The sequence below is a fragment of the Sorghum bicolor genome, chromosome 1 (genome assembly GCF_000003195.3).
Source record: "Sorghum bicolor cultivar BTx623 chromosome 1, Sorghum_bicolor_NCBIv3, whole genome shotgun sequence".
Taxonomy (NCBI): Eukaryota; Viridiplantae; Streptophyta; class Magnoliopsida; order Poales; family Poaceae; genus Sorghum; species Sorghum bicolor.
The window spans coordinates 16,930,617-16,943,059 of NC_012870.2; the positions used below are offsets into that span (position 1 = coordinate 16,930,617).

The 12,443-nt window shown below is 43.8% G+C and overlaps 2 protein-coding genes across 3 annotated transcripts; one reads left to right on the forward strand and one right to left on the reverse strand.

Annotated features, from left to right (window-relative positions):
• On the reverse strand, nt 1,201–4,254 carry LOC8065677 (30S ribosomal protein S5). The gene is made up of 2 exons (XM_002466879.2): nt 3,433–4,254; nt 1,201–1,683 (listed from the first exon to the last, which is right to left on the reverse strand). Exons 1-2 carry the CDS (start codon nt 4,134–4,136, stop codon nt 1,434–1,436), a joined length of 954 nt encoding a protein of 317 aa, XP_002466924.1. The 5' UTR covers nt 4,137–4,254; the 3' UTR covers nt 1,201–1,433.
• Nucleotides 4,633–7,687, forward strand: LOC8065143 (F-box protein At3g49450). 2 transcript variants are annotated; one of them, XR_002449294.1, is made up of 3 exons: nt 4,633–4,901; nt 4,987–6,305; nt 6,974–7,687. XR_002449294.1 is itself a non-coding variant. In XM_002464309.2 (2 exons), the coding sequence occupies exon 2, from the start codon at nt 5,047–5,049 to the stop codon at nt 6,196–6,198; it is 1,152 nt and encodes a 383-aa protein (XP_002464354.1). In that variant the 5' UTR covers nt 4,633–4,901; nt 4,987–5,046; the 3' UTR covers nt 6,199–6,462. The 2 variants fall into 2 exon arrangements, 1 of the variants encoding a protein (XP_002464354.1); XM_002464309.2 differs by lacking the exon at nt 6,974–7,687 and having other exon boundaries at nt 4,987–6,462.

Here is a 12,443-nt window from a genome sequence, read left to right on the forward strand (position 1 = left end):
CGTGGATTAAATTTGATATGACTAAGTTTCATGAAGGTAAGCTTCATTCTAATCTACACCAACACATGTGGATTAAATTTGATATGACTAAGTTTTGTGAAGGTAAGTTTTACTCTAATCTACACCAACATACGTGGATTAAATTTGATAAAATGCAACCAAACAAAGACCTTAATCCATTAAGGCATATATGGCATCATGCAAGACTACACAAAACTTAGTCATATTATTAACACTTTTGAAATTTTGATATATTAAAGATGATAGCATAAAACCAAACATCCTGTATAAGTCATCCATAGAGAAAAACGTATCTAGTGAAACCACACCGTTCGTGAAAACCCGTATAAACCACGACAAAAAAATTGTCTAAATTCGTCAAAAAATCACACATGTAGATGATATGATGATACACAACTTTATAAAATATCTTGTCTAAACTCGACTTCGTTTATGAGATATAAAAATAACAAATTTCTAACAAATTATGTGGGCAACTTTGTCGCTTAAAATTTGTTATTTGACAAATTTCTAACAACAAATTATGTGGGCAACTTTCTCGTTTAGGGTACCCAAGCCTTGGCTCCGATCCTGTGTCACCAAGCCTTCTTCTCGCAAGCAACTAACCTGCAGCTTCAGCAGCTTGTTAGCGTACCCAAGCCTTGGCTCCGATCCTGTGTCAGCAAGCGATCGATACGATGGCGGCGGCAGCGAGGAAGAAAGAAACCGGTGAACGGGAGCCCCAGGTCCGCCGCAGCGCCGTCGCGGCAGCAAGCCTTAGCGGCAGCTTTGCTGGCCGGCGACGGCGATCACGGGAGGACACCGAGAGAGGCTACGTCCCCATGGTGCTCGTCGGCGACGAGGGGGGCAGCGGGCACGAGGAGAGGGTCATGGTGCGCGTCGAGATGCTCATGGAGCCACGCGTGGCGGCCGTTCTGGAGATGGCCGCGCAGCGGTTCGGCTACGGCCAGCCGAGCCAGGTGTGCTGAGGATCCCATGCGGTGTCGACCGGTTCCAACAGATGGTCGCCGCAGCGTGCGCGGGCAGACAAATTTGTGCTGAATTTGTTCATTCTTTGGCACGGATCTCTTTCCGGTAGTCGGTGTACAGACAAGATGCATTTTTTTTGTGCTGAATCTGTTCATTCTTTGGTCTGAATTTCTACCAGGAGTTAGTGTACAGATGTGAAGAGAATGCATATAATACAAGGTCAGATTTCACTGATTCAATTTTCACCGTAAACTTGCGTGTAAATGTTGGCACTACTGGCGATCTCAGAAGAGATATGCAAAAAGAAATCGTGAGGCGGGGTTATCCCATCCCATAGATAGACACAGCAGAAAAAAGAACTTGAGAAAAATACAGCGCAAGGAGAAAGAATGCTACAAAAGGGAGGGGGTGGGGGCAGGGGGGTCGGTTTCGATTTGTTTTTATCATTTCCATAGCTCCTCCATTGGAACACCACGCTCCTCGGCGACATCCTTGAACTGCTTCATCATCTGCGTCGCCTTGATGGTGGCTCGTGCGTTGTTCAAGGGGTTCTTGCTGCGCAGTTGCTTACCCAGAGCATTTTCCACACCAGCCATCTCCAACACAACCCGCACAGCTCCACCGGCAATAACACCAGATCCAGGGCAAGCAGGCCTCAGCATCACCCTGGCTGCTCCATAGTCCGCATCAGCTCTGCTCGCATTGCAGCAAAAAGCAAGACAAAATGTTCAAATTGCAATAACATCAATAATACATTATCATCTTGTTACAGTCCATCTATCATGGGAAGGAGAGGAAAAATCCTAATATTGCTGGGGTGCCACAGGATTCACCAATTCATAACATGGCAAACATTCAAGGGGAATAAAAACGGTACTAGTAATGTGAGAGAAAAGGAAATGGTAAAGTCAAGGGGCGTAAAACTGCAATCAGTTGAGCCGAAACATTTAGATTGAGCCAATTGACCAGAGAAAAAAATGTTAAAGCAGCACTTCCAGTAGTGAGTAAAGTGTTTACAAAATTATGTCACAATCTCTTAACCAGAATCCAGACTTAGTGAGGGAGCCTATAAATAGAAACACCAACTGACTTAAGTACAAGCTTCTATTGGCAATTGAACAGGATTATAAGAATCTCTTTTGTTAGACCAGATAGTCTAGTTTTCATGTCAGGCTAGCTGCTTTTTCAAAACAAAGTCCGGAACATTGAGCCAATGAATTCATTTGCCTGAATTTGATTTGCCAAATAGGTTCTAGATTACTCAAAAATGTATTTGTGTCAAAAGCCAGTAAAAATAACGCTTGAAAAAAGTGATAGCTTTGGACAGATTACAGATATAATTGATGCAACCTTGCAAATCGTACAAGTAATGCTTCAAAAAATCACAGCTCAGGGAACTAAATAGATAGTTGCCATAAAGTTATAACTGACCCAAATTAGTACTACCAGAACAAGAGACAAAAAACAATGCACTAAATTGTCTGAAAACAGTGACGTATGCACCTTAACCAGGAGGAAAGGAAGTTAAAGGTGAACACTATTACGGAGTATGTTGCAAAAATAATTATTTCTACTTAGAGCATTTTGGATCCATAAAAAAGATAGTTTAAATTATTCATTGCTTGCTGTATATCATACAAAAACAGTATATCCTACATTCATAGACTTTATCATAACTTGAAAGTGTTCAACATATAGAAGTACTAGTTGTTTGGCAAAAATAATGGGTATTCAAATGAATACCCTAATAGGCTAATACCCTTGACTTGAACCAGGCCTGTCCCTTGCTAATCCTGACAAGTGAATTACTACAGCTTATTATCCACACAACAGGAACATTCAGACCACAGGAAAGGAGACATATCTACAGTACTGGATCTAACTTCTAACATGGAGTTTGCTGTCAATGTAGAGAGTTACAAATTCGTGAAGGAAAATTCAGATTGTATTCACCATCAAACTTGATCAAACAAAAGATAAATGACCATGACACTTCAGTGCCTGTCAAATAGGAATGCACTAATAGGGACAATTTCCAAACTGTCATTTTTTTTACGAAACAGGAGGGGCTCGCCCCTATCCAAACTGTCATGTTAGCTTCCAAATAGCCGTATTGGGTCAAGAATAGTACCACAAGAAACCAGCAACGATATTTGATTTTGCAGCCACTAGTCTCATTTCTTAAAACAGCTTGCTGTATGTTTTTCTTAGGCCTCAGTCAAGGTTAGAAAAATAGTGCAATAAATTGAAAGCAAGTCTAAAACCAGCTTTATTTCTATCAGTTGGCAGGCACAATTAACCTTGACTGTTCAATGTCTCACTAAATTCAAACTTTTTTGAAGAACCACTAAATTCAAACTAACAGGATTAGGTGTAGGCTAACCATTTGGGAGCAATTTAAGTACAAGCGAATCTTAAATAGCGCTGGACAATGTCACTGACCTGTGCGGGAATGTGGAGTACTTAGTGAGCGGCACTGTGACAAGGTTGCGTCGGCCGTTCATGGCGGCCTTGGTGATGGCCTCCGTGACCTCCTTGGCCTTTCCCACGCCGACACCAACGTGGCCCTTCATGTCGCCAACGACGACAATTGCGCGGTAGGAGAGCTGCCTGCCTCCCTTGACGACCTTGGTGACGCGGTTGACCTGGACGACGCGCTCGGTGAAATCGTCGTTGGGGCGCTGCTCCCGGTCCATGTCGATGGGGTCGACCACCTTGACCTCGTAGACGTTGTTCCCCAGCAGCGACTCGCCGCTGAAGGCCGGCCCGTAGAGCGACTCGTACGCCGCCGCCACGTCTTCTGGGGACTCCGGAGGCAGCTCGTCGAACGCCGCGGGCTCCACGTAGCCCTCGGGGGGCGCCGCGAACTGGAACTCGGAGGACGACACCGGCTCCGGCCGCGGCTTCTCGTCCTCGTCCTCCTCATCCCCAGCGGCGGCGGATTCCTCCGTGTCTCCTCCCTCCTCGGCGACGGATTCGTCCCAGGAGGAGGCCTTGGGGACAGGGAGGAGGAGGCGGCGGGAGGCAGCGAGGAGGGGTTGAGAACGGAGGCGGAGGGGGAGGGATGGGAAGGGCGCGGAAGGGATCGGAGCCGAGGGGGAGATAGTTGCTATGGCCATGGCGGTGGCGGTGGCGGTGGCCGCCATTTTGAGCTGTAGAGCGCCCCGGCGACGGCGATGGAGGGGAGGGAGGAGGCGGAGGCCGGTGAAGTGCGGGGATGGGAGTGGCCGTTGCCCAGCTTATCCCTTCGTTATCCAGTGTGGACTTGGAGACGGAGACGGGGCAGCCTTGTTGGATCATTAATGGGCCACATGGGCCAGACGGGTCGGCCCGTCCCAGGCTCCTCGACAATGCTAGGAAAACTACATATAGTTTCTATACCCATTAATTTTTATAGACATTATATATAGAAACTATGGTCCCAATGGATAGTTTCTATAGAATATTTTTATATCCAATCACATTCATTTTCTCTCTATTCTTAACCAATCATATCACTTCATGTCTTTGATTTGGATTTTGTGTAGACCTAGTTTAACTTAGACCCAGTTTCTATATTTTTTACTCTCTTTCTTCAATAACTATATTGTCACATCAGCAAAATGCGTGGCACTGCAATTAATATCTGACTTTCTGTACTGGGAGGGCTCTTGACAGCGGGCGGTAGGGCACACTTCGCCAGCACTAGTCTAGTCGTCTTCCTCCCCTCGACGAAGAGGGCCGCCGCCGCCGCTGGAGCTTGTCCGGGAAAACTCGCCCCGTCCGACCCGTCATCGTGGGTGTAGAGGCCATGGAAAAGGCGAGCGCCAAGCGTCGGGGGCAACGGCGAATGTCCGAACGGCGGTAATTGTAGTCGGCTGCCCAAGTTTGATGCTGGGGGCGCCTGCCAATCTCCATGCGTCTTCATTCAGGTAAGAAAATAGGGGTATCGTGTTTTTATCAATTGATTCAGCTCGGCTTGCTGGATTGTTTTTACTGAAACGAACAACTGATCAGATCTGCAGTTTTGGTGGTGAGTGGTGACGGATTATTGACTGACCTGTGCTCACGGAACGGATGGATTCCTCCGAGAAGAGGGCCAGAGCCGCAACTGCCGCCGCCGGCCTCACCGATGACCTCATCGTCGACATACTGTCTCGCCTGCCGGTCAAATCGGTCTGCCGATTCAAGTGCGTCTCCCGTCACTGGCACGGCCTCATCTCTCACCCGGAGCACCGCAAGAACATTCCCCAGACAGTATCTGGCTTCTTCTACCCTCACTACCTGTTGAACCAAGAGGACGAGATAACAGCTATTCCCGAATTCATCCGCATCAGGGGGACCGAAGAACCTCCATTTCTGGACCCTTCGTTGCCCTTCTTGCCTGGCTACAGGTGGATCCGTCCTAGGGACTGCTGCGGTGGCCTTCTCCTCAACATGTGCTGGAAGGTGAATCCCAGAGATGAATTCAATTACGTGGTGTGCAACCCCGCTGCTGATACATGGGTAGTCCTGCCTGAGCCCCTTAACAACAGCCCAGTGTCTACAGTGCGTTTGGGTTTCGACCCGGCTGTCTCCTCCCACTTCCATGTGTTCCAGCTCCTAGAGGAAGATCAGTACGGATATATCACTGGCCTGGAAATTTACTCATCGGAAACTGGAGCGTGGAGTCACAAGGAAAATGGTTGGAGTGATGAGGTTGTGCCGATCGGGGAAAGAGGTGTCTTTATGAATGGAATACTCCATTTGATCTCCTCTGAGTCCACTATACTGACAGTTGACAAGGAAGGGAAGACATGGAGGACCATTCCTTTGCTGGAAAGTATGAGTTTTAAAAACTTTGCTAACGGCCCTGTTGCTTTTATTGGTCAATCACAGGGGCGCTTGTGCTATATAAATACTAGGAGACATCTCAGTTCTAAAATATCAGTCTGGATTCTTGAAGATTATAGTGCGGGTCAATGGATGTTTAAGTATAATGTTAGCACTTCCCAGCTTTGCGGAAAGGTGGATCTCATGTTCGAGCGGGATTATTCTTTAATCGCAATCCACCCAGAGTGCAACGTGATTTTCGTTGTTTGGAAATGTGGGAATCTGCTAATGTCATATGACATGGATCATGGGAAAGTTTGTGTTATATGTAGTCTCACAGAGCCTATGTATGATGCATTTCTACCATATTTTCCATATGTTCCTTTTTTCTCAGACTCACTGGCTGATCAAAACTAGAAGCCCAACACAAAAGGTGAAGATCAACAACTGTGGCTACAAAATGCTATGGATGTCTTCTCATGGGCTGGGACTTCGGTGGTGACCAAATTAAATCATGAGGATAGGTTATCTACTTTATTTTCTCTTCTTTTCATAGTATGTGTTTATGGTAGTATGATACATTCCTGGTCTTGTTTTGAAGAATTGCTATGTACCGACAATCACAAAGAGGTTGTAACCTTTTGCTTGCTTTTCATTAATGATATTTGTTGCCATTTGTTATCTGCGGTGCCATATTTTGACTGCATTCATCTAATTCTCCATCATAGCTACTCCCTTCATCTTAGAATATAGTATATAATACATTCTATGTGGTGTCCATACTTAAATTTCACAAAGTTTGCTAAAATGGAAACCATAATTTGAGGAGAAACTCCTTAAATGGGTTTCATCTATAGGTAGATGCGTCATTTGAGGAGAAACTCCTTAAATTTTTAGAATGCACTATATTATAGGATAGAGGGAGTAGTCCATTTGATGGACATATTTGACCACCTACATTTTCTGAGTAAGATGTATATATCCCTAGTTCCTCACTAGGTGAAATCATTTTAGAAGAACAAAGTTGTTGCATCTTCAATTTAATAAATGGTAAGTAGTTGTGAAGAATGGACATTAAAATACAGCTGTTGTCAACCATGAAGATTCTTCAGCTTAAGTATACAACAATTACTTATAAATTTGTCTCTGCTTTTTTTTTAACTAATTATATATATTTCACATTCATTTTCAGGACTACAGCACATCTTTATATTATACCCAAGAATTGTTGGAAAAGTAGAGGTGAAACTTATCGGAATCAGATGAAAATATCAAGAAATGTTTCCTAACTCACCCTTTTTATTGGGTCGGAAATCAAACTCGGAAACCATAATAAAGCCAAATATAAATACAAAGTCAGAGTTATCAGTCTAATGTGTTTGGTTGAGCTGTGAAAAAGCTGCTATGGGTTGTGAACCGTGAGAAAGCTAAAGTCATTTGTTTGAACAGTTATGGCTTTTGGAAAGACATGTCCACCACCCAATCCATAATTAAGATGTGGATCATACATTTGCATATCATCGTGTTTCCGATGGAATGATTTACGACTGATGGTGGGTCATTTGTGGAATTCTACTTTTATTCAATGTCAGAAGACTGTTATTTCTGAAGAGAGAAAAGAAGATGGTGCAGTAGTTTACACGGTCTTTTGGTCTTTTTCTGTTATTTTCAAGTTACATGGCTTATCGGCAGGCGCCAGAAGGCCTTAACAAGGATGTGCTTTTGTGTGTGGAAGCAGACGTTTATACTAAGGGCCCATTTGGATCCTAGAAACTGAATCTTGTTCTTCAGTAATAAGATTCCAGCAATTGCTTTCAAAGATGGTAGATTTTTGTTGGAAACTACTAGTATTCTTGTCTGGGTGTACATAGAATTTATCTCCAAGAATGATAGATTACAAAAGCTATTTGGATAAGAAAAAGGCTTATGGCCGTCTGCGAATGTGATTAGCACGGGCTTTTTCTAGGAGTAGTTGGGTCTGGGAGAGGCGCCACTGGGCCCAAAAGTGCAACTGTGTAAACCCGTAGGCCCAACACTGTGTGTGAAATCGGAACGGAGGATCCCTGGCGTTCTCCAGAGGGCCCATTTTGCTGTCCTCTGGCGGGCCGGCGCCCGCGCATCGCGACGCTGACCATCAGATCGGAATTGGGTTGGGAATAGGATATTTTGGGCTGGCTAGATGCATCCATCCATCCAGTCCAACAAGTATCCAACGGTAGAGATGAAATCGGATAAGATATATCTATATTTCTTTCTCAGAAATTAGAACTAGATATGTTTCATGTATTCAAAAACTCAAAAATCAACTAGACTAAGGCCATGTTTAGATGCCTTCAAAATTTCAAAAGTTTACAAGAATTTTCGTTACATCGAATTTTTAGACGCATACATGAAGCATAAAATATAGATTAAAAAAATAAATAATTGCACAATTTAAAATCGTGAGACGAATCTTTTGAACCTAGTTAGTCAATGACTAGACTCTAATTATCAAATACAAACGAAAGTGTTACAGTGTCTAAATCTAAAAGTTTTTAGATCTAAATAATGCCTAAGAAGCCAAAATAATTCCTGCTAGTACTCCATTACTCCAGCAAGCATATACTTGTAAATCTCCAGCAAGCATATACTTGTAATGTGATTGGTAATAGCTTTGCATTTGCTTGATTTTATCTTATTACTTTTCCAAGAAACATGTTTGAAGAGTATGCACAAACTAATGATAGATAATTACTTAGGCAAGTTTCTTGCACAAACTTACCATTAGTTTGTGCCTAAGTATCATGGAGTCTAGCGAGATTACTTATGATTATTTATGTATTATCATCAAACATCGGTATCAGATATTCATACCATGTATGTTTTATAGTTGAAGCGGACTACACCCTATGATTCTATCAACCGGATCGTATGTCATTTACATTGTGTTTTTTTTAATTGTTCGTGTATGGAAGAAGCGAAGACATTGCTTCTATTTTTTTTTTAATATAACCGAGACAATCATATCTGATATCTCTTAGAAAGCGACGATGGCTTCAAAGTTGGACAACCCAATGTAAGTTTTTTTTATTCTCTTTCATGCATTATTTGAAATTATTATCAGTATGTTGTTAGTCAATGCTGCATAAAGTTAGAAAAAAAATTCTTCCTCTTCCCATGAGTGCAACTAATCTCATCTGTGCTGCACAGTAGTGGTGTAAACCTGCGGGTCCAACACCGTAGAATTGTGTTGTGTAGAACGGAGGATGCCGGGCAAGACCGGGCGGGCGCACTCCAGAGGCATCTTGCTGTCTGTTGTACTAGGCTTTATTTAGTTCACTCAAAAAACTTAAAACTTTTCAAAATTTTCTATTACATCGAATCTTGCGGCACATGCATAGAGCATTAAATATAGACGAAAATAAAAATTAATTGCACAGTGTATCTATAAATCACGAGATGAATCTTTTAAACCTAGTTACTCTGTTATTAAATAATGTTTGTCAAATAAAAATAAAAGTAATACGATTTTGAAAAGAAAAAAAAAATTCGGAACTAAACAAGGCTCTAGTATCATGTATGGGACTGCTAGCCTGGCGCTCGAAGGCGGCAGGCGGGTAGGTAGGGAGGACTAGGGACGGAGCCACGGAGGGGGAGGAGGCGCTGGGAGGGGACGCGTGGCGGGCTTCCTCCAAGTTGGACGAGGTGAAGGGGGCGAGCCAATTTTCGTCTTGACTCTTGACGTGTGACGCTGCCCATCAGATCGGATTGGGTTGAGGTTGAGGATAGGATATTTTTAGCGTGGCCAGATGCATCCATCCAGTCCAACGAGGATCCATTATCTAACGCTAACGCCCTTGGAGATGCGGGATCCGGCGCCAGTCCGCTTCATCTCATCTTTTTTTTTTCTTTTTTGATTGATTTTTTGGAGAGAGAAAAAAAGGCTCCATCCTTATCTACTTTGCTGCGTCATCGCAGGGTCGTCTCGGACGGGGGGAGGTCCGCTCACCGTGCGCACCAGCTGAAATTTTGCAGTCCACAACCAGAGGTTACCTAGGGGCTGTTTAGTTTCGAAAAAAAAATATAAAATGCTATGGTACCAATTTCATTTATTTTTAATAATTATTATCCAATCATAAATTAATTTAATTTAAAAATTTTGTTTCACAAATTATATATAAACTATACAATTAGTTATTTTTTATCTATATTTAATGTTTTACGTATACGTTCGACGTGACGAGAAATATTAAATATTTTGTAAATTTTTTAGAGCAAAGTGCATACCCGGTTCTTATACTTGTTGAGGTGTGTCACCCCGGTCCATAAACTCTCAAAACGACTACTTAGGTCCGTAATCTCTGTTTTTGTGTCGTTTAAGTCCACAATAGTGCTAACCGAGTGTTAGTCTCTGGTTATATTTGCAGATCACCCCCTCAGATTGGTACAGAATGAAAATATCTCCGTTCGCTCTTGTTCTTGGACATCGGTGCCACATCTTGGTCGGCGCCGCCGCCGTATCTGCAAGCCCAAGGCCGCTGAGGCCACCAAGGTTATAACACTCTAAAATTTTTAATTTTAGATTGTTATTAGAAAATACTAAATTAAATGAAGGATTTATATTTTTTCTAAAATATTACGAGATTTTTATTAATTATTGTTATTATGAAAGGAGAAAAATGTAGAATTTTTAAAACTTTTATAAAGATAAGTGAAACTTTTATAAAGATAATGAGTGTTTTATTTGTTGTGTGCTGGGTGCCCTAGTTTTGTTTGGCTTGTGAGAGAAAAAAAATAAATTTTAAATTTTCTAGCGAGCCGCGTTTAGGTCCCGTTGGTTTTCGGAAAAATAAAACTCCAAAAGTCCTATTTGAAAACTAGTTCAGATTCGAGTTGGAGAAGTATGTTTAAACTAAAATATATTTAAATTTTGAAATAGTCTAACAACAAATTCCAAAATAATCCCTAAAGTATTGCCTCAAATTTATTTTGAAATATAGTTTGAAAATAGTTTGGAAATAGTTTGACAAAAGAAGTTAGATTTTCTGTTTTACAAAAAAAAAAGAGAAAGCCCTCTATCCTTTCTGGGCCGGCTCCCTCTCCCTCGGCCGAGTTTTCCCCTTCCCTCTCTCCCCGACGCCAGCGGCCCACCTAGCCAGGCTGCGGCCCAACGCCCCGCTTCGGCCCAAGCCAGCAGCACCGGCCCAGCTCGGCCAGCAGCCCGCACGCGCTGCCTCCATCACCCGCATTCGCCCGCTGACTGGTGGGCCCCGCAAGTGGGACCCACCTGTCATCCCCAACCCCGGCCGATTCGGAGTCGGCCGCAGCCACCGGCTTAGACGTCCGCGCCGCACGCGTCGCGAGGTTCGCCGAGCCGCCCTAGCCTATAAAACGGACGATGCAGCCGCTCCGCGCCCCTTCCTCGAACCCTAGCCGCCACCAAGCCGCGCTCGCGAACGCCAAAACCCTAAGCCCGGAGCTCGCCAAGATCCCGCTGCCGCCATCCGCCTCGACGCCGATGTTCTTCACGAAGGTGAGCGTTTCTCGAGGCTCGCAAGCGCGCGACGAATGCGTCGGTGCCTTTTGCGCGCGCTCTCTCCCTCTCTACTGTGCCTGTGACCACGCCGGAGTTCTCGCCGTCGTCGAGCCGCCGCCTCCGCGCGGCCCGTCCTCCCCGCCTTCTCTCTCACGCAGCCAACACACGCACCGAGATCGCCTCGACGTGCGCATCACGCCGGTGCCCTCTGCGCGATTCCCCGAGCCCCGTAGCGCCGCCACGGCGAGCCGGAGCACCGCGGCCATGGCGCCGCCGCCGCGGACCACGCCGCCGCTGCGTGCGATCCCGCCCGGCCCCCGGTCCACGGTGGACCGGTGGACCCAGCGCCCCCGCCCCGGTCCACAGGCGCGGGCCGTGGACCGGCCAGTCCCGAAGCGCCGCGTGGCCGGTCAACAAGTCAGACGCGGTCAGCCCTGGCCATTTTGCGAAAAAGCCCCTGCACTTTTCGGTAATTAACCCGCACTCCATTCAGTTCAAAAGTATTTAATTTAAAGCCCTTGCCTTTTCTGTTTTAGCCCCTGCGCTTTAGGGAAATAGTGCCCACAGTCCAAAACACATTTAAAATTCTGTTTTAATTATTTAAAATACGAAAATTAGTTCTGTTTATTCACAGTCTTGCCACTGATCTAGTTTTGGCCATAGAATGCGCGTTTCAACTCCGTTTAATCCCGTTTTTGTCGCGTTAGTTTTGAATCGCCGCGCTCTGCGTAGTAGTATAAATATTTATCATGTATCTTATTCTTGAATTTATTAAATATAATTTGATTAATATTTATTAAATAGCTTTTAAATTAGGAGCAATCTAGTTGTAATTCGATTCTCGTTGCGTTGTGACTATGTCGGCGTAATCTATATGTTAGCAATGTTGTTTTCATTGTCTCGTATTTAGGAGTTTAAATAATTTGATTAACGTTTTGAATGCTTTTCTATTTAATTAAGATAAAGACAATATAGGATTATATTTTGGTATCTTTATAATCAAATGTGAACTTAAATACTTCTTAATTATAATTTGATTATTTAAACATGAAGCACATAAATAATTTAAGTAATACTTATCTAAGTCTTTTTGAACTAAAAGTAAATTATGTTTATAATTTTGATCTTTTATAAATAAATAATTAAA